Source organism: Aedes albopictus, chromosome 1, assembly GCF_035046485.1.
Source record: "Aedes albopictus strain Foshan chromosome 1, AalbF5, whole genome shotgun sequence".
NCBI classification, from domain to species: Eukaryota; Metazoa; Arthropoda; class Insecta; order Diptera; family Culicidae; genus Aedes; species Aedes albopictus.
This window is the reverse complement of record NC_085136.1, coordinates 274,596,618-274,616,084: the sequence shown is the minus strand read 5'-3', so window position 1 is coordinate 274,616,084 and position 19,467 is coordinate 274,596,618. Positions and strand designations below refer to the sequence as shown.

Here is a 19,467-nt window from a genome sequence, read left to right as displayed (position 1 = left end):
TTCCTGGAGAAATCCACGGAAGAATTCCTGGAAAAAACTGGGCTCTTCTTGGATGAATCGCAGCAGAAATGGCTCAAGAATGCTAGCAGCAATTTCAGTACTTCCAGCAAAAATTCTAGATAAATCTGAAAATTTTCCGAAAGAAATCGCAAGAAAGCAATACCAAGAGAAACTCCCAGGAATTCCCCAGTAAATTCCTTGAGGAACTTCTAGATAATTCCTGGAAAAATAACTGAAGGTATCCAAAGATTTTTTTGAGCAGGTATCAAGAAATCCTAAAAGAAAAATCTGAAATCGTTAGAGGAGCTGTAGTAGAAATTCATGGGGAAAGTCCTGAAAGTAGTACATATAAAATCCCCGGAAGAATTCCTCAAAGAACACCAGCAGAAATTCCTGGAAGAATCCTAGTGCAGTAGAAATTCTTTGAGGAATTACAGCAATAATTTCTAGAGGCATTTCACCACGAATCCCTGAAGGATTTCCAAGCAATTTCAAATGAATCCATGGATAATAATTTGAAAAACCTCCAAGGATCCCTACAGAAGTTCCTCTAAGAAATTCGAATTCTTTAATATCCATCTAATCTAGGAGTTTCCCCAAGGATTTCTTCAGGAATTATTCCTCTAAGAACTCTTCTGGATATTTTCATAGCGACTTTTGATCAGGCTCCTTAGAGATTCTTTCGAAAAACCTTTTCTTCAGGATTTATTATTGATTTCTCCAGAAATTTCGCCGAAAACTCGTTCAAACAAATCAATGGGGGTTTCTGGTAGGATCAACGTGCCTTAGTAATCTAATAATCTCAAATTCGTCCTATTCGAAAACAAAGCGATTGCCGCACCGATTTATTACGTAATTGTTGTAATCATTCGTGCCCACTTTTAACAAAAATGCAAAAAAGCGCTTCATACCTTTGTTTTCAGTAGGACGAAAATAGGAGCGTATATGCTTAAATAATAAGGAAACAGATGCCTGATTTGATAGGATAAAATCATATAATTTACTCAGAAGTTTCTCCAAGGATTTCTCCTAAGACTGTTTAGCCACTTTTTTCAAGAACTCTTGAAGAATGCCTAGAAGCATCTTTTAAGTTATTTATGCAAGTTTAAGATTTCATATAGGATGGTCATCAAGAATTCTTCAGGAATCGCTTTAAAAATTCAAACCGGATTTTTTCCAAGGATTCCTTAAATATTTCTTCAAAAAATCTTTCGGAATTTCTTCGAAGATTAATTCAAAATTTTAAAGGCATTCCTTCAAAGAAGCCTTTACAAATTCCTTGCTTCAGGAATAAAAAAATGTAAGAATTATTTCATTCAGTGTATCTCATAGGATCTCAAAAGTAACAATAGACGGAATTCCGGAAGACGGAATCAAATGAATTTTTAGAGGAATTAACGGAGAAATTTTCTAAAACTGCTGCCTCAATTTACGAACTAACTAAGGAATTTTCAAAAATATAAGAAAGTTCACAAACCATTTCCGAATGAATTTCGAAGGAACTATTGAAAAAATTACAAAAGCAATTGGCTTCTTTAGCGGTGTTGAGATAATTATATATTCAGAATCTGCATGCAAAACTGAGCCGAAATCCAAATTTTCATGAATTTTGGTGCCCGGGAACCTATTTAAAAATCAATTTGAAGTTTGTATGGGAGCGATTTGTCGAATCACCCCTCGTCGCATTTTGTACTGGGCGGAGCTGTCAAGCAGTTGGCCAGCTGTCAAAAGGTGATTTTGAAAAATCTCTCCGAAAGCGATTTTAGGTACCAAAATGAAGTTCTAAAATTCTGAAAAAAATCATGGTGGTTCAGAAAAAGGTGCTCTTTTGTATAAAATCAAAAAATCAATACATTTTTCTTAATTTAAAAACCCAATTGTCAGGTATATTAGCAAAGGGACTGCCGGTGAAACTTCCAAAAAAATTGCTGAAGGAAATCTCACAGGGGTTGCCTGAAAATTTCTAAAGCTTTTGCCCAAAGAATTTTGAAAAGTAATGCCGTAGATATTTTCAAAAATAAATACCTAAATCAATTTCGAATATTATTGCCCAGAAATTTCCGAATGAGTTACCAAACCAAATTTCAAATGAATTGCCGGAATAGTTTTCAAAACAATTGTCCAAAAAAAACCCTAAAATATTTTTTTAGGAATTTAAGGATCAAATCCAACAAAAAAAAAAACGTAAAGGATTTGCAATGGATTTGCCAAAAAAATCTTCGCCGAAGGTAATATGAAAGAATTCCACGGGGTAGCTCACAGGAAATTCGCCAAATGCATTTCCAAATTAAGTTATTCCCAAAGTAATTACCAGAAAATTTTTCAAACGAATTTTCCGTAGAAAAAATATTCTGAAGAAGTTCGCAAAGCCATTGCTGAAGCATTGCCGAGAACTCATCAATGAAGTTTCCAAAAGAATTGCCTAACAATTTCTTAAAAGAACTGCCGTAGCAACATTCGATGAAACTTGTAACAGAGTTCTCAAAAAAATTCTTGATATTTTTTACGATTTACAAAACGATTCCTTTGGGGCTAGCCAACATGATCCCTTGTGAAAATTTCACAAAGGAATCCTTTAGGAATTCTTTTAGGATTTCTTGTGTTTAGACATTTCAGCAAGAGTTCTTTTTGCAATGCCTCAAATAGTTTGTTTTTGAAGTCCTGTCAAGGATTTCTTACGAAGCATTGTTCAAGCATTTCAAAGATTTCTTCAGATATTCTTCCAATAATTGCTGTTTAAAACCGTTCAAAGATTACAACGATTCATTCAGGGATTCCTCAATGTTTTTCTTCAGATAATCCTACATTCATTCCTAAAGGATTGCTGCACAAATTCCCCCAAGGCTTCCAGCAGAAATTTCTCTACGGAAATATATAAAAATTCTTTTGCAAATTCATTTGCGAATTCATTTAGCAGATTCTTCGAGGATTCCTTTAAAAATTCTTCCAAAACTTCCGGCAAGCATTTCTACAACGATTATTTCGGGAATTCCTCCGAAATTCCTATTGAAAATCTCACAAGGATCCATTCAGGAGCCATACCTGATCAAGCATGATCTCAGAAATTCATCAAAGATATTTTCCATGAGGAACACCTGCAAGAATCCTTGTAGGAGAAGTCTAAAAGAATCCTTGGAAAAATTCATTGAGGTTCATCTGAAGGATTCGTTGAAGGACTTCATGACATAAACCTTGAAGGACTTTATGAAGGGATCCAAAGAGGTATTCCTGAAGGAATTCGTAAAAAAATAAACCTTTAAAAGGATTTTTAAAGGATTCCTTGATATTTTTTTAAAGAAGTTCCTGATTACAGTACAAATGCGAAAAATCTCCCTTTTCCCCCTATCCGCAACCCGGGGACGCGCCCTGTTGGATTTCGAAAGCCTCGGAGAATATTACAAACCTTCAATGGCATTCCCATACACTAACCCACATTGCCCATTCAGGGGTCTGACTGGGCCTATTACCCTCCCTCAGTTTGTAATATTCTCACCAACTTGGAACTAAAAAAAAAAATAAAATAAAACTGTTCTACGCGTTGTTTCATGGTTTGCAATATTTGCAACAGAAAAGAGCCCGTTCTAATTTTTGTGACATTTGTTTGTCGTCGTCATCGTTCGCCAAAAGTTTCCTTTGGAACACTGGAAATTCTCACATGAGCTCCTAGGCGAATTGCCTCCAAGATTAACTGCAGAAGTCCTGAGAGAGCTCTTTCAATAGATACACAAAAGTTTCTGAGTGAGTTTCCTCTTAAATTACTGCAGGAGTTTGCTCTGCAATAAGCTCTGAAAATCTCTTCAGTCATTCTACTGGCAATTTCTATAGATCTTGCACCAAAAACTTCTTCCAAGAAAGAGTACATTTGGAATTGCATTTGTTTGGAAAATGCATTGATATTTCCTTCGTGAAGTTATTCCAAAAATCCTTCGACATGCTTTAATTCTTCGATAAATTTGGGAATTCTTCCGGTATTTACTTTGGAAATGATTCCTTCTGTAACGCCTTTGGGAATTCCATCCGAAAAACTTCTCCGGGATTCCTTAGGCAATTATTTTGAGAATGTCTTCGACAATTATTTTGAAATTGTCCTTGGAGATTTCTTCGGTAATTGATGTGATTTTTTTTTCTTCAAAATTTCGCCAGCGTTTTCGTTGTAAACCATTCTAGCAATTCCTTCGGAAATGTCTTTAAGAATTGATTCCAATGCAATCTCCGATGGAATTGATGAAAGTATTTCTGCTGTTTCATATGGATTTTTTCAGCAATTACATAGTTTGTAAAATTTTTTGAACATTAATTGGCAAATCATTAGGAAATTTCATCAAAATAGTGTAGCTTTCCAATAATTCTGTCAGGACTTCCTCTGATAATTCATACTGGAGTTTCACCGAGAATTTTTCCCGCTAGCGTAGTAACATCAGGCGTGCTTCTCTGGGTAATATTGACTGGGGTCATCTTAATAGGGTTAAGAATTTTTTTTCCGTAAATTGCTTAAAAAGTTCTTCGAAGAAATCCCCTCTGAAGTTTTTCTTCGCATTTTTTCAATTCACGCGGGATTTTTTTTTTCTGGAATTCTTTCAATAGTACTTTCAAGAGTTTCTTTAGGGAGTTCCTTCAAGAATTTGTTTGGCATTTCGTCCACAAATTTCACAAGTTTCTTTCAAACGTTATACTTTCCGAATAAACCTCCAGAAGGTCTTTTAGAAATTTCTAATCAAGTTTCTTTGTTTTTTAAAGGAATTCATCGGGACATTTTGCCAAAACTATAACCGGAAATTTCTTCGGGAGTTCCTCCAGGAATGTCCAGGAAAGAGTTTCCCATAAATTTCCTTCGAGTATTCCTTCAGTATTTTCTCCGGAATTGGCCCGGTAAAGACTGAGTAACTCGTGCAACACAGATCCTGTTGAGATCACTTGCCTCTGCCCAGCAACTCCTATCCCTACCTCCGCGTAGCACCGGCCGGGTGATCGGGTAACCAACCCCGATGGGAACTTTGGTCATAGGCTGACAGAGAAAGGGGATTTGCTCCTGAAAATCTGAACGTCTGTTCTCCAGGGGAAGCGACTCACAACATCGTCTGATCCCAATGTTAGAGGCGGTTGATCGACGTCCGAGTGCCAGGGAAGCACTCTAAGCTCAACTCTGCATTATGGTTCTCCGGAAAGTGAGGAGATGGTTTGAGGATTGGTGTCCGGCGCTGCGAGCTATCCATAAAGCCATATTGCTACGGAAAAGGCAGCAACATAATACGAATCGAGACGAACGGCAACGACCCCAGCAAGCAAAAAAGACTTGCGATTGGAAACTCGGTACGTGGAACTGTCGATCTATCAACTTCTTTGGGAGCAGCCGAAGACAATTGTGACGTCATGCTGTTAATGAAATAATTTGTCAGGACATTCAGGCTTCTTTGCAGTTTCGACGTAAGCGCTTGTATTACCCTACCGTTGTAAACGATTGCGGTATCATCGGTGCTGTCATGAGCGTGGGAGACTATTTATCTTGGCGCGCGGTCGCCCCCTGCTCCCGATTGCCGAAAGAGATCGATTTGTCGAAGACATGCATGCATTGAAACGACAGAAGAACAAGAATACAGCCAAACCCCTAATGACAGCACAGCGCATCGAAGCCATCATTTGTTTCGGGTAGAAATTTTCCTTCCAACCTTCGGGCTTCCACGAATTTGCGAGGCTTTCTTCACCTCAACCCATAGCCAGCCCCATTATAGTGCGAAACTTACCTTTATTATTGTCTATCCGGCGGCAGAAGTTTGCGGGTGCGACGAAATCCGGTTCACGACGGCGAAGTTAATCCAAACTCAATGCGCGGGATGTTTTTGAGATTTTTTTTTCGTTTCCCTGCCTTTTTCGTTCTTTCCGTGAACACTGTCAATCATTCACAAACACAGCCGTCTTGGTTTTCCTTCTAGAAAACGCCAAAAGATAACCTTCACTCTTCTTCTTTGCCGTTTGTGTTGTCATTCACGAGCCCTTTCCGGGGCGGCCAGTTTTCGGTTCTCTCGGAACGCGCACCCAATCCACACCCAACATCGGGGAAGTTTCAGATATTCCCAGCCTCAGAATCTACGCCACATTCGACCCAAGCCGCCCTCAACGGACGCACATTTTATTTTCCCTCGGGCAGCTAATAAAACAACACCATCATCTTCCCACCCGAGCGGTGGAGGAGGAGACGGTCACCGACGGACGGCAGCAGCAGCACCGATCCAAATCCACCTCAAAGAAAAAAGAAAAAAATCCAAACCAAAGCGGCGGCGGCGGCTACGACAGCAGCAGCAGCACAATTCACATACAATTTTCACCAGGAAAATGCACCTTCCACTGTTGGAAAACACCAAATTCACACTCGGCGCAAGCTGCGGTACACTTTGCGAACACTTTCGAACCGGAACCGGTGCCAAAAACCGTACAAAATTCGGATCTTCGCACGAAGAAGCGGAAAATCACGCAAAAAGTCACACAGAAGCTTACACTCCCGGCAAAAAGCGGCCGCCGATCGAACGCGTTGTGGGATGACAACGACACGGGCAGTGTGGCCAATTTTAATGAAAGTGTGCCATTGTCAAATTTAATTGAGAATATTTTGAACGTTTTATACGCTGATCATGTAATCGCTAAAACAATCAATTTATTAACAGTTAACATAAATAGCTTTAGCTTTGGTTGAAAGAGTTCAAGCCAAAGTTGAAGCAACGATATCGGTAGTTTTCGAAATTTTCAAGGAATCTGGACGAACATTTGAAAAGGGCCTATCTGTTTTGCGTAAACAAACATGTTTTTGTCTCTGTAGGGCCCATCTGCATCCACCCACGCACGTCAACACCCTTATCAGAAAGAGTGTTCTTCAAGCTATCTGTTAAGGGTGTTGATGTGCGTGGGTGGATGCAGATGGGCCCTACAGAGACAAAAACATGTTTGTTTACAAAAAGCAGATAGGCCCTTTTCAAATGTTCGTCCAGGAATGTTCAAAATATCGCAAGGTAATTCAAACACTTATAAATTTGGCAACCCTGAACCGCCCGAAAAATGGACGCTGCCAGGCGGCGGCTAACTAGCTCGTGGTTTGCTTTGCTTCTCTTTCTCTCTGCTGGCGACAAAACGAACGGCAAGCTTTTGGTGGAAAAGCTTTTCATGATTTTTTTTCGAACGCGAAATGTTGGCAGCATTGTGCGCACGAAACCGCGATGGCCGCTGGTCAAGAGCTTGAAAGGAAGTTCGTGGCGAATTCTAGCGTAACATTTGAAAAGGGCCTATCTGCAAAACGTAAACATTGAGAAAATCGCTTGAGAAGATTACCTCCCAAATTAGTTAATCCTATTTCACGGAGAAAAATCAGAGTAGTTTGAAACAACAAACCGGTTTGTTGAATTTTACACCAAATAATTAGTAGTTCCGAACTAAACTTTTGTTGCATCAAACCAGAAATTACGGCTTGAGATAAACAAGCTGGTTTGTTGTTTCTACTACCAAAAGTTACTGCATAACAACAAACATTGCCGGTTGTTCTAAACGAAAGATTTGTTATTCTAAACGAAATCATCCGTTTAATTTTACTAAAGCTCGGGTTGTTTAGACTTCAGTAACAAACCAGAATATTAGTTCGATTCCACTAATTTGGCAGTAAAATCAAACCAATGTGTTGTTTAGAGAAAAAACAACTACCATATTGGTTTGTAAAAACTGAAACTGTAGTTTGTTTCTTTTCCGCCATTACCGTCCGAACCCGCTGCCGAAGTCCACTTTGAAATTATGTAAGCATTTGTAACAGACGCGTGCAAATCACCTGGATTCAAGGTAAGGGAAAATTCAAATATTACGTCCATCGTTTTTCGGGATTTCTAGAACCCCCCTCCCCCCTCTGTCATGCACTTTTCCTATACCCAATACACGTACTGTCACACTTTTCTAGACCCCCCCTCCCCCAAATGTTGGACGTAATTTTTGAACGTTCCCTAAGGTGAAACTATTTTGATTAATGTAGGAGTAAAACCTAGTTTTTAATCGTAGGTAGCATCATCCACAATTGACGATGGTCTTTGTCAAAAACCATCCAATATATTTACGAGAAGAAGAGACATACGTTTCACGGGATTGTCGGTGGAGCCTCAGAGCGATCGGCCGGGATGGACGTGCAGCGTCCGTTGAATCGACGGTAGCGATATTCCTTGACATTCGGGACCGATGAGACAATGTTTGATGTGGGTGTGTGTTTCGGTGGATGATAGATCGAGCAGTCACTCGTTATTCCGTATCGAGCTGCATTAGATAGCAGTTGTCTATTTTATTTAGAATCTTAAATTAAAGAGATTTTGAATGTTTCAAATATATATATAAGCATGTTGTGCAACCATTATTTTGACTAAAAATTACAGAAATCACATGAAATGGAGAGGGGCAGGAATGGATGGGGTAGGGGGTGGGGGGTTTGACCGGTCGGGCTTGTAGTTTCAACTAATGGTTTGGTTTGTTTGGAACGGTAAATGGTGGTTGGAAATAAACCAAAACTAGTTAAAAACAAATGGCGAGGGGCGGATCACTTCCAAAACAACTGAATCGAAAATGCGTTTTGATGGAAATGCGTTACAAAATGCTCCAATGCGTTGAAAAATGCATTTGAAAATGTAATGCGTTGAAAAATGCGCCAAAATATCCAATGCGTTGAAAAATGCACAGGAATGCATGACAAATTTTTGGAGTTTTAATAAATAATTTGTTGAAAACTACGCCAATGCGTAGGAAAATGCGTGTTATTTATCAATGCGTATAAAAATGCGAGCATTCCACCAATGCGCATAAAAATGCGTGTTTTCTATCAATGCGTAGAAAAATGCTTGTTTTCTATCAATGCGTAGAAAAATGCAAGTTTTTTTTTTGTCAATGCGCATAACAATACGAACAATTTTATCAATGCGTTGAAAAGTGCATGCTGTAAAATTTTGACAGGTGTTGTTCAATTTTAGAAATGCGTACCTTAATACGCTAATGCGTAACAAAACGCGCCAATGCGTATGTCAATACGCAAGGCTGAATCGAAAATGCGCTAGTGATTCGCCCCTCGACAAATGGTATATGGCAGTTGAAACAACAAACAAAACCGTTTATTTACTCGACTGTCAAAACAAAACAACCAACAAAATAGTATCATCAAACGGAGGTTAGTAGAAATTAACCGCTGAAGTGCCAGAGAAACAACCCAAAATTTTGGTTGAAAGCAACTACCGCGGGTAGTTAAATTAAACTAATATGCCGGTTGTGCCAAATTCAAACCAAAAATCCGGTTAAATTAAACCGAAATACGTTTGTATTTACTAATTATTTTTCTCCGTGTTAAAAACGAAAGACTTTTTTAGGTGTTTTATTACATCTATTGACACGTATGGAAATCTATGTCTTTATGGTTCTGTGCATTATTTGCATGAAACTATAGCAAAAATTCCATAAATAATGTATTTTAAACATGAACGGCAGATAGGCCCTTTTACAATATCAAGATCAGTTAGGCCCTTTCAGTTAGGCTCTTTTATCGTCGGCAATTTCAGTTAGGCCCTTTTATTTTTTCCTTATTTTTAGCTAATTTTAATTATTTTGGATTATTATTATTTATCAATAATTTCAGGAAAGTTAAAAAGCTACTCAAAATTATTGGAAAACATGAAAAATAATCCTAATTCATAAAAGGGCCTATCTGATTTGAAGGGAAAGTTTCAGTTAGGCCCTTTTATTTTTTCTTAATTTTAACTGATTTGAAATATTATGGATTTATTTTCATCTATAATTCAAGGAAAGTTAAAGAACTAGTGAACATTATTGGAAAATATGAAAAATAATCAAAATTTACAAAAGGGCCTAACTGATTTGAAAGGTAATTTTCAGTTAGGCCCTTTTGAATGCAGTTAGGCCCTAAAAGATTATTCAATTTCAGATAGGCCCTTTTAAAATTTATTCAAAATACGGTTAAAATCTATAGACACTATAGATTCCATAGACTCGCGGAGACATGGTTGAGCAATACGATTTTAGTGTGTTTTTCCGTGAATTTAGAGTGTACCGAGCGAATATGACGTCACGCAATCCATTGTCGCTATTGAAATCGTGACGTCATGCTCGTTTGGCTACACGAACTGACAGTTCGTTTGGCTACAGTTGTCTTCGCCTTCGCGAGTCTATGGAATCTATAGTGTCTATATTAAAATCTGGAGCAACATTTAAAAAGGGCATACAAGCATTGGTAAACAATGACTCCACACGTCGCTCCTGAGCCCCCATCAATGTATTCACAAAAACTAAGACCTTTATCAGATAACATTACAGGCAAACATCGATCTTTCGGATAACGGTGTTCATTTGCGTGGGCGGGCTGCTGTTATGCCCTACGGAGCGTTTTCGAAAAAAGACACAAGACCTCTTGGGCCCTTTTCAAATGTTGCTCCAGAAATAGCTCTTTTCACATTGATTAAGGTGTTAGGGGCTGTTCATAAATCACGTGGTCATGAGGAGGGGGGGGGGGGGGTTCGGCCAATGACCATTTTGTATAGACAAATAAAATTTTTTGTATGGACTAAAGACCACGCGGGGGGGGGGGTTGAAAAGTCCCAAAAAAATGACCACGTGGTTTATGGACAGCCCCTTATGGGATAGCTTAGGTAGATATTGATAGGAATAGTGAAAAATCAAGTTTGTTTACATTTTGCAGATAGGCCCTTTTCAAATGTTACGCTAGAATTTGAATAATGAGCCATTTTACGAGCACTGAAAATAATCGACACGCCTCATCCATGTTCTTTTTCACGTTAAATAGGCTCCTAAAGGGAACGTTCAAAAATTACGTCCAACATTTGGGGGAGGGGGGGGGTCTAGAAAAGTGTGACAGTATGTGTGTTGGGTATAGGAAAATTGCGTGACAGAGGGGGGAGGGGGGGTCTAGAAATCCCGAAATACGATGGACGTAATTTTTGAATCTTCCCAAAGGCCTATCTCAATTTCTGCATAATTCGATCAAGCATTGATTAAAACGACATGTTTACTCATTTTTTAAGTTTTCCTATTAGATAAAGCCCATAAAATATATTTTCAAAAATTTCAATAATTTTTACAACACTCCTTGTTTAGCACTAAATTTTGGGTAAATTTTGTTTACCGTGTATGTCAAACAGGAACATTTATTGTCAAAAGTGAGCCAATGTGGTGTCTTTTGCAACCCGCCATTTCACTTTCGTTACGTCAAGGTTGACCTCGAATGTCAAACAAGACCTGCTCATCATTATTTTATTTTCAAGTTTATTAACTATTCTGTTATTGTTTAAGTTCGGAAAAATTACCATTGAGATCAGAAAAGCATGCTCTTTCGTGTTATGCAGCAAAACCGGGGAAATATTTTTCATTTTAGGACCCTATTAAACATCGTTTAAAACAGCAAGCTATATTAACGTGTAATTCTTTTGAATCAGATGTTGAATAGTTTAGGTTCTAAACCACTGGCTTTAACACATGATTTGATCGTGTTTGACAGTGTGTTTATGTATCGACAATGGAAATGGTTCGCCTATAACGTAATGTACATCACCGTACTCGCCCGCGCTAAGTATGTCTTAGCATGCTTCATTTTTTGCAACTGATATACTAAGAAAATTGTCATTTATGATGCCAGATTAACGTGTTTTACACATGATTTCGAAAAGTAATTCTATGACTGGTTTGACCAAGGGGTTGGTCATTCAGCACACTTCATTTGTGCCGTGATTTTTGAGCGTGTGCCAATATGTGCGTAAACTGTGCCGGTTGTTTTTCAGTGTGTGCCGAAGTGTGCCGAACGTGCCGGAGGTGTGCCGAGGTGTGCCCAGTGGAATATTTTCTCAGAATGTTTTTGCGCTAATTATAATCCTGTCTATTTTTGGCGAATGTTATTGGTCTAGTCGGTGTTTACCGACAAAATTCCACCCAGAACACTTGTCTAGAATCTGTATGAAGGGTTTTTTTGCAATCGTAAGCATAATGACAATTTGATTCCATACCGCAAAGTTGGATTTCTATGTTGTGCCCATGTGTGCCGGATTGTGCCGGCATGTGTGCCGAGATGTGCCGGCATGTGTGCCGGGCACAATGTGCCGAGTGACCAACCCCTTGGGTTTGACACGTTAAAATCAGATGTTTTTCAAGTGGTGAAAATTCATGTTGGAAACATGTGGCTCGAACGTGTAGAATATTTTCAGTGAGACGTTTCGGATCAGCTAATCGCTCATTTCATGAATGAAAATTTGACAGGAGGTTGCGCCCAAGCCCGTGAGTGTTAATATCAATATCAACACTGTTGTCGTTTCATAAAATAGACTATAGAGTTATGGGTATTCCCTCGAACCCACACACTAATGTCGTTTTCGTTTTTGCGGTGGTGCTACACCGGTGTAGCACTTTTGCACCGAAAGTGTTCGTTTTTTGATTTTCGTGCTACACCGGTGCAGCACTTTTTCTGCACCGCACATGATAGTGTAGCACTCAAAAAATCGGGAGTGTAGCAGGTGTACACCGTGTCAAGATTCCGAAGCAAGGCAGTGTCTTTTATGATGAACCTTTCCAGTAATAAAATGTACCTGTGAACTAAATCGGTATGAAGAAAATAAATCTTAATTGATTATTATTCAGTTAATTGAGTGTGGTTGTTTATTTTTCGAAACTAAATTAATTTCAAATTGATACCAATCCCCCGAACGCACGCTCTATCCGTAACGGTTAAAATATATTGAAACCATAGCTCGTACTATCTCGTGGCCGATGCATGAACCATACTGGCTATGTTTTCGTTACAGTTGGTTAACAAAATTCCTATGGAGAAATTGAGATTTTGAAACGGTAAACATTCTTAACGACCCGTTTCTCATATGGTCGCATCTCTGAAAACTGTAATCAATATGGTCGAAACTTTATCCCAGTACAGTCCGTCTATGGTTTCTCAAACCATATCCATTATTGTTTTAGGTGGAACATGAACAGTTGTGTATGTGGTTCTATTACGGTTTTGATTTATGCGGGTTGTCATGCGATAAGAGCTTGTTCGGAATCTCCTTTGGGATGTCGTCTGGGGTGTTGTTTGGGTGCGTTGCTCTTGAAACCCATGTTTCAAACTGTCGTTGGTATCTTTGGTCATAGATTCCTGCTCAGGCTGAGCATCCCTGCATGATCTAATTGTAACAACTAGAACATTGGAACCTTATAAATGCACATTTTCTTTTGTGTATTGGGCCCCACGTTGGGCACCAATATAACAAATAGTACATTGGAGCCTTACAAATCCTCATTTTATTTCCCATGTCGGGCCCCACGTTTGGGAACTAGATACGAAAATAAAATGGAACATTACAAATGCACAAAACACAAACATGCAACATATAACATTAATTTGTGCCCAGTCATCCATATGGATAACGAAGTCCAATCCCAGGATGACGAGGTTTCATTATTGTTCTTGGTCCATCAGTCATCCTAGAAATGTATTTTGTTTGGCAGTTCGCCTTTTAGTTCGCAGCATCTGTTGCTGCATTCATAGCTTGTTTTGGTCTAGGAATTTCTAATCCTAAGGGGGCATCCTGATTTGGGCAACAACACAAGACCGTCTACAATTTGATGTCCGTGTTAGGGGACGGCTTGCGCGTTTTGTGCTGGTTCGCTCCTGAAATGTTTGGAGCGCTACAAATGCACATTAAAATTTAGGGGCAAATGAACAAATCACAGTACAAAACAGAAAATTAACTGACAACATGTTCACAACTATTTACAAACGTAACATAATTTCTCCTGCTTGGAATCTTCCTTCAGCTCACCTCTGAAAGAAATATTAGCGGTTAGTTATCCGTTCTTGTTGGAATACTGGAAAATGATGGAAACCCAAGATGAATCACTTACCTCCACAAAAGATTGTTAGACCACGCATCCTTGTTTAATATTATTTGTGCTCTCGATCATTAAACTGGTAAATAAATTAGATCAAATTTAAAAGAAAACACTTTACAAACAAATTTCAATGAACTAACGAAAACAAACATGGCTATCGATCACCGTGGAATGCTGTGCTGCCAGACGAACCAGACGAAGTGAATGGACATCATCATCTATGGTACCACTAATGTTCGGAAAAGCCTCTCCACAGTGGGGTAATTTCGAACAGTAAATGGACATTAGTTGATGTTGTATTATGTTTCCAGTTCAAAACCGAATTAGCGACATTTTTTCATTGACTTCCGCTGCTTTTGCCTTGCGTTAAACACAATGTCGGAAGTGGGGTGCTGTATTGTAAACCTGATGCTCTATACAGCGCCCCACTTCCGACATTGTGTTTAACGCAAGGCAAAAGCAGCGGAAGTCAAAGAAAAAATGTCGCTAATTCGGTTTTGAACTGGAAACATAATAACAATATCACTCAATTACTGCAATATCGTTTTACCATAACCACAGATAACAGATGTTTATGCTAGTACAAATTTTTCGCAGAATCCTGTGTAAATGTTCAAAACGATATACGTTGGCTCACTACCGCCATCTACTCAACTGATTGCGACATTACATCTAACTTGAATGCAAGAATAGTTCAAGGTTCCACTTTCATTCAAGATCGAATACAATCTTGAATGTAAAATTACGTAGTGCATGCAATCTTGAAAGCGATCACTGACTATCGATCACTGCGCCATCTCTAAATGATTGCCACATGAGTTTCAGCTGCTCGTTACATTCAAAATGGCTGTTGAGCATTTTTACACACATTGCCAATATAAGCATAAACGTCTGTTATCTGTGCCATAACGAACATACCGAGGGGCGGATCACTTCCAAAACAACTGAATCGAAAATGCGTTTTGATGGAAATGCGTTACAAAATGCTCCAATGCGTTGAAAAATGCATTTGAAAATGTAATGCGTTGAAAAATGCGCCAAAATATCCAATGCGTTGAAAAATGCACAGGAATGCATGACAAATTTTTGGAGTTTTAATAAATAATTTGTTGAAAACTACGCCAATGCGTAGGAAAATGCGTGTTATTTATCAATGCGTATAAAAATGCGAGCATTCCACCAATGCGCATAAAAATGCGTGTTTTCTATCAATGCGTAGAAAAATGCTTGTTTTCTATCAATGCGTAGAAAAATGCAAGTTTTTTTTTGTCAATGCGCATAACAATACGAACAATTTTATCAATGCGTTGAAAAGTGCATGCTGTAAAATTTTGACAGGTGTTGTTCAATTTTAGAAATGCGTACCTTAATACGCTAATGCGTAACAAAATGCGCCAATGCGTATGTCAATACGCAAGGCTGAATCGAAAATGCGCTAGTGATTCGCCCCTCGGAACATACCATACGTGGAATGTATGATAAATAGGTGACAACAAAAATAATGGTAATGTTAATTTTCGAACCGTTTAAGGTACGGTAAATTTCTATGCGGGAATTGAACCAAATCGATTAGTGTCGACCCCCTCGGTTTTCAACTGCACGAACAATATCCACTTGTCCGCGAGCGGTAATGACGGCGGCGGGCACAAATAACCGATTCGAATTTTGACGTTTCGTGGGGATCGCAATCGGTTGGCGCCAACAAACGGTGGGTGAAGGGGTGAGGAGGGGAATGAAACTGTTTTGACTTTCCCCCAAGAAACGTCAAAATCCGAACCGGTTGGACATGCCCGCCGCCGCCATTACCGCTCGCGGATAAGTGGATAGTATTTAATTTTGAACGAGCGTGCATGATGTCGGTGCTGAGCCACCCATCTCTAAACCCCTCGTTCAAAAAAGCCTTTTCAGAACGTAAACAAAAGTCAGTTGTCAAAATTTTCGAAAGCTCGCTTAAGTCGAGCCATCTCGTTCCCCCCACCGGAGTGCGAAAGAGAGCGAAACGTTTTGTTGTTGTGGCAATCATCCATCGCCAGCTTTCAGCCATCTCATCAGCCAGCAAGCCAGGCCAGCAACCAACAGAGAAAGACGACGACACGGACGGACGGACACAATCGTTCTCGAAGTCCTCGAAGTTACACACGGACGGGCGACGACGGTGATAAAAATCTTTTTGCGTTTTTCGCACAGTGGAAGTTTGGAGGATACAGATTTTTGGAAGTTGAAAGTGCATCGGGGAAGATCCGTGTACGGGTAGTGGACATTGCGTTGGTTTAGTAGAGAACGACCTGGAAGTGAGTTACTCTGATAGTGAAGCAAATCGTGAAACCAGAAGCAGCTGTTTCGAGGTCGAGTTTTGAGGGCAGGCAAAATTATTTTGCTCTTTCGATTTCGGGGGACGACGACGACTCGACACGGCAAAAACGGCACGGACCGAGGGAGGATTTGCTGCTGCACTTTTTCAAATGGCTGAAATAAAAGCCATGGAACACCCGACGTTAAAGGTAGGTGGGTTGAGGGGTCAATTTCTGGCAGATCGATTCGGGGGAAGACAAAAAATTGGCGAAGCGATTTGCCATGGTTTTTCAAGGATGAATTACTTTTTATAGGGGAGAGCGAGCTCAGACTCCCATCACCATCAGGGCAGGTGCTGAGAGATGGCTCTGGCATTTGCGTCGCAAATTGTAAACACGGATGGGGGATGATGGAATAAAGGCATATTAATTTCTTGCATGATAATTTTCTCGCATTGTCATAAATCGGGAACCTCAATTAAAATCATATTATGATTTTAAGATAATTTTCCAGTAAGAATAATCATAAATCTCATAAAATATCCTTTACAATTCAAAGTAGGCTCTTTCGTTTGATTCCTACGTAAATTCCTTTCCAGATGTTTATCAAAATGGAGAATAGTAGGCTTCGACGTCGTCATCGGATCTTGTGTTTCTTGCGTTTCATGATACACATGTATTAGGGTGTACAACACATACCCATCGAGTTAGCTATCTTGCTATCGTATATTTGTTGTTTCCTTTTTCATTCTTTTCTTACAAACTGCTGCTGCTCCTTGCTTCAGGTACCTTTCCTCTCTGGTGATGTCTGCCTGTGATGGGTTCTGGTTTTTATTTTGTTTATATTCTGTTTGTGCCACCAGGAGTTCGGTGTTTCTCAACTTGTAGTTGCAACACAATGGTTTTAAAATATTTATTGTTCGTTTTTTTTTTTTAATTTTATTGAATTTGGTCATACTTACACAACAATATTGGAAGGGTTGTGTACGAGTTGCGACTACTCTAATACATAATAACATAATTCGTTACCCAAGATGTTACCATATTATGGCTGCTTGAAGTTATTCTGAGTTATACGTACCTACAAAATAAGTATATGTACATACCAAACGTTATGACACTCATTTTTTTTAATGAGATGATTTAATAATTCGACGATTCGTTGCAGAGAAACAGACGTCACCCTCTTCCCATCGACCAACATTTTTAACAATTCGGCACCAACATTTCAAAAGGGCGTAACTGCTTTTGCAACCAATGCCTTCTCACAGAGCTGTGGGTCGTATTTCATTCATCTCACGCAATTCACATCCATTAATCGAAAGAGGAAGATTTTATCTTCCTATTTGTGCTAGTGGATTGCTCGAGAGGGATGGGATACGCTCCACAGCTTTGTGAGAAGGCATTGGTTGTAAATGCAGTTACGCCCTTTTGAAATGTTGGTGCCGAATTGACGACAGGGTTCCTGATTTACACTTTTCATCTTCTTCCACACTCGAATACAGTTACAGTCAGCAGCGAACGGTTGTCGCTTTAGTTTGTGTGTTTGCTTGTCAGCGTCGACAGCAAACACCGGCGAACGGTGGGAAGCCATACATGGAATTTAAACATTCGTCCACGTTCGCATCGCAAGCGATGGAGAGGTGATGCAATTCGTGAGTGACGTTGAGCACATAGTGGCTGAGGTGCGATGCAAAGAGATAAGAGATCGGATAAGCGTCGAAGCACACTCTGTGGAAACTATATGCAGAACGCATGAACAGCACATAGTAGATGAGTTGCGATGAGTGCGGAGATGCGATGGAGCTGCTTCGACGCATGTGATCGCAAGAGAACGCAAGAGAATGCTTGTCGGGTATGGATTTTATATGATTGCGCTCGTTGTGTATGTAAAGCAATGCGGATTTAATGTGTTGGGTGGGAATGCTAGTAGGTAATATAAAATGCGTTAATATGTTGTTGTTTTTAAACATAACTCAATGCCTTTTCACATGACATGCATTTTGATGGACCGGACGTAATAAAAATTTATCATATTGTCTATCGATCACTATGTAAAATAACATATTTCATTACATATAAAATAGTATTCCATCAAATCGTGTAAGTTTTTTACAGCATAATTTTGTTATTATATGCGTATAAGAAAACAATTTATTTTCTCTGTTGGGATTTGAATCAAGTGATCAATGTTTGATATGGTCGTTTGTCCAGTGCATGTTATTCATGTGCAAGTTAGAATGTTTAAGGTTTTATGCTATTCAACTTAATTGCTAAAAGGATTCTGATTGAAAAGTTCTGCTTTTTTCTTTGTCAGGCAAAACTAGATCCCTTAACGAAAATAGTGTGACATCAATTTCGATTGATACTCTTTTACCTAATATAAGGACTGTATCGTTGATTATGAGTACGCCTGAAAATTGCTGTATCTGAAAATGTTTTATTTGTTTTGTAAATTAAATTCAATTACATTGTTTATTGACCATCAGAAAAGCCCATGGTATCATTTTATGTTTAATTTTTCGTGGATCTTGCCAGCTCTCGCATCTTCTTCTTGGTGTTCTTCATAAGGTTCGGAATAGAAAATGACTATTTTTTTGTAGCAGACATTTTACGTGCAGCTCAAACTAGAAATATAATTTTGACTTCAGTAAACAGTTGGTAATTCAATTATTATACAATTCACTCACAAGAAATAGTTTTTCCTAACTCGCACGACAATATTTGATCAATTAACTCTGCACTACCTCTGACTCTAGAAAACGTATTATGATTTCTCAATTATTTCCTTCTATCAATCTCTATTAGTTTCTACTTACAGTTTGCTACACCTGGTCCACCCTGTTTCAACCAAACCAAACCTCGAGCTACTCTCACTTTCCGACAATCGTCTACGGCAACCTAGATAGAAAGGTTTTGATGACAATTCCACTATCAAAGATTTTTCTATTATTATAACTTACGGTATTGCAAATTAGCGGCACTCTCTAAACACTAAATCTAATTAAATACTCGTAAATGACTTATTACTTGACTTCTAATTCGACATTGGATTGCGTCGAAGCTTTTCTATTGAATGAATACAATATCCCGATGTAAACATCAACAACATATCCAAACTCTATTGGCCGGTCACGCGAAGCCGCGGTGCGGAAATGAGATTCTCTTCTCACTCGTTGAGCGCAAGTGGGTCAGAGACCTACGCCGTCAACATAAGGTTTTGGACAACCGTTCCGTCGATGGTTTTGCTTGGGTTGGCCCAGTTTTTCTT

The 19,467-nt window shown here is 39.1% G+C and overlaps 2 protein-coding genes across 7 annotated transcripts in view; one reads left to right on the top strand and one right to left on the bottom strand.

Annotated features, from left to right (window-relative positions):
* LOC109429301 (C-terminal-binding protein) overlaps positions 1-6,520 on the bottom strand; it is a 377,738-nt gene extending 371,218 nt beyond the window's left edge. For 2 of the 5 annotated variants that reach the window (XM_062846803.1, XM_062846801.1), the window contains exon 1: positions 5,742-6,113. The gene's annotated coding sequence lies outside the window, so the exon portion shown is untranslated. Of the gene's footprint in view, positions 1-5,741; positions 6,114-6,265 lie in introns of those variants that run through there. The other 3 variants (XM_062846798.1, XM_062846793.1, XM_062846802.1) reach the window with 3 other exon arrangements.
* Positions 1-19,467, top strand: part of LOC109429300 (E3 ubiquitin-protein transferase MAEA) — a 331,826-nt gene that overhangs the window by 283,455 nt on the left and 28,904 nt on the right. Inside the window, exon 1 of one of the 2 annotated variants that reach the window (XM_029860657.2) lies at positions 15,970-16,406. The exons of the other annotated variant lie outside the window; for it this stretch is intronic. Within the exon in view, the coding sequence (XP_029716517.1) occupies positions 16,368-16,406 (39 nt within the window). The 5' untranslated portion in view covers positions 15,970-16,367. Of the gene's footprint in view, positions 1-15,969; positions 16,407-19,467 lie in introns of those variants that run through there. 2 annotated transcript variants of the gene reach the window in all.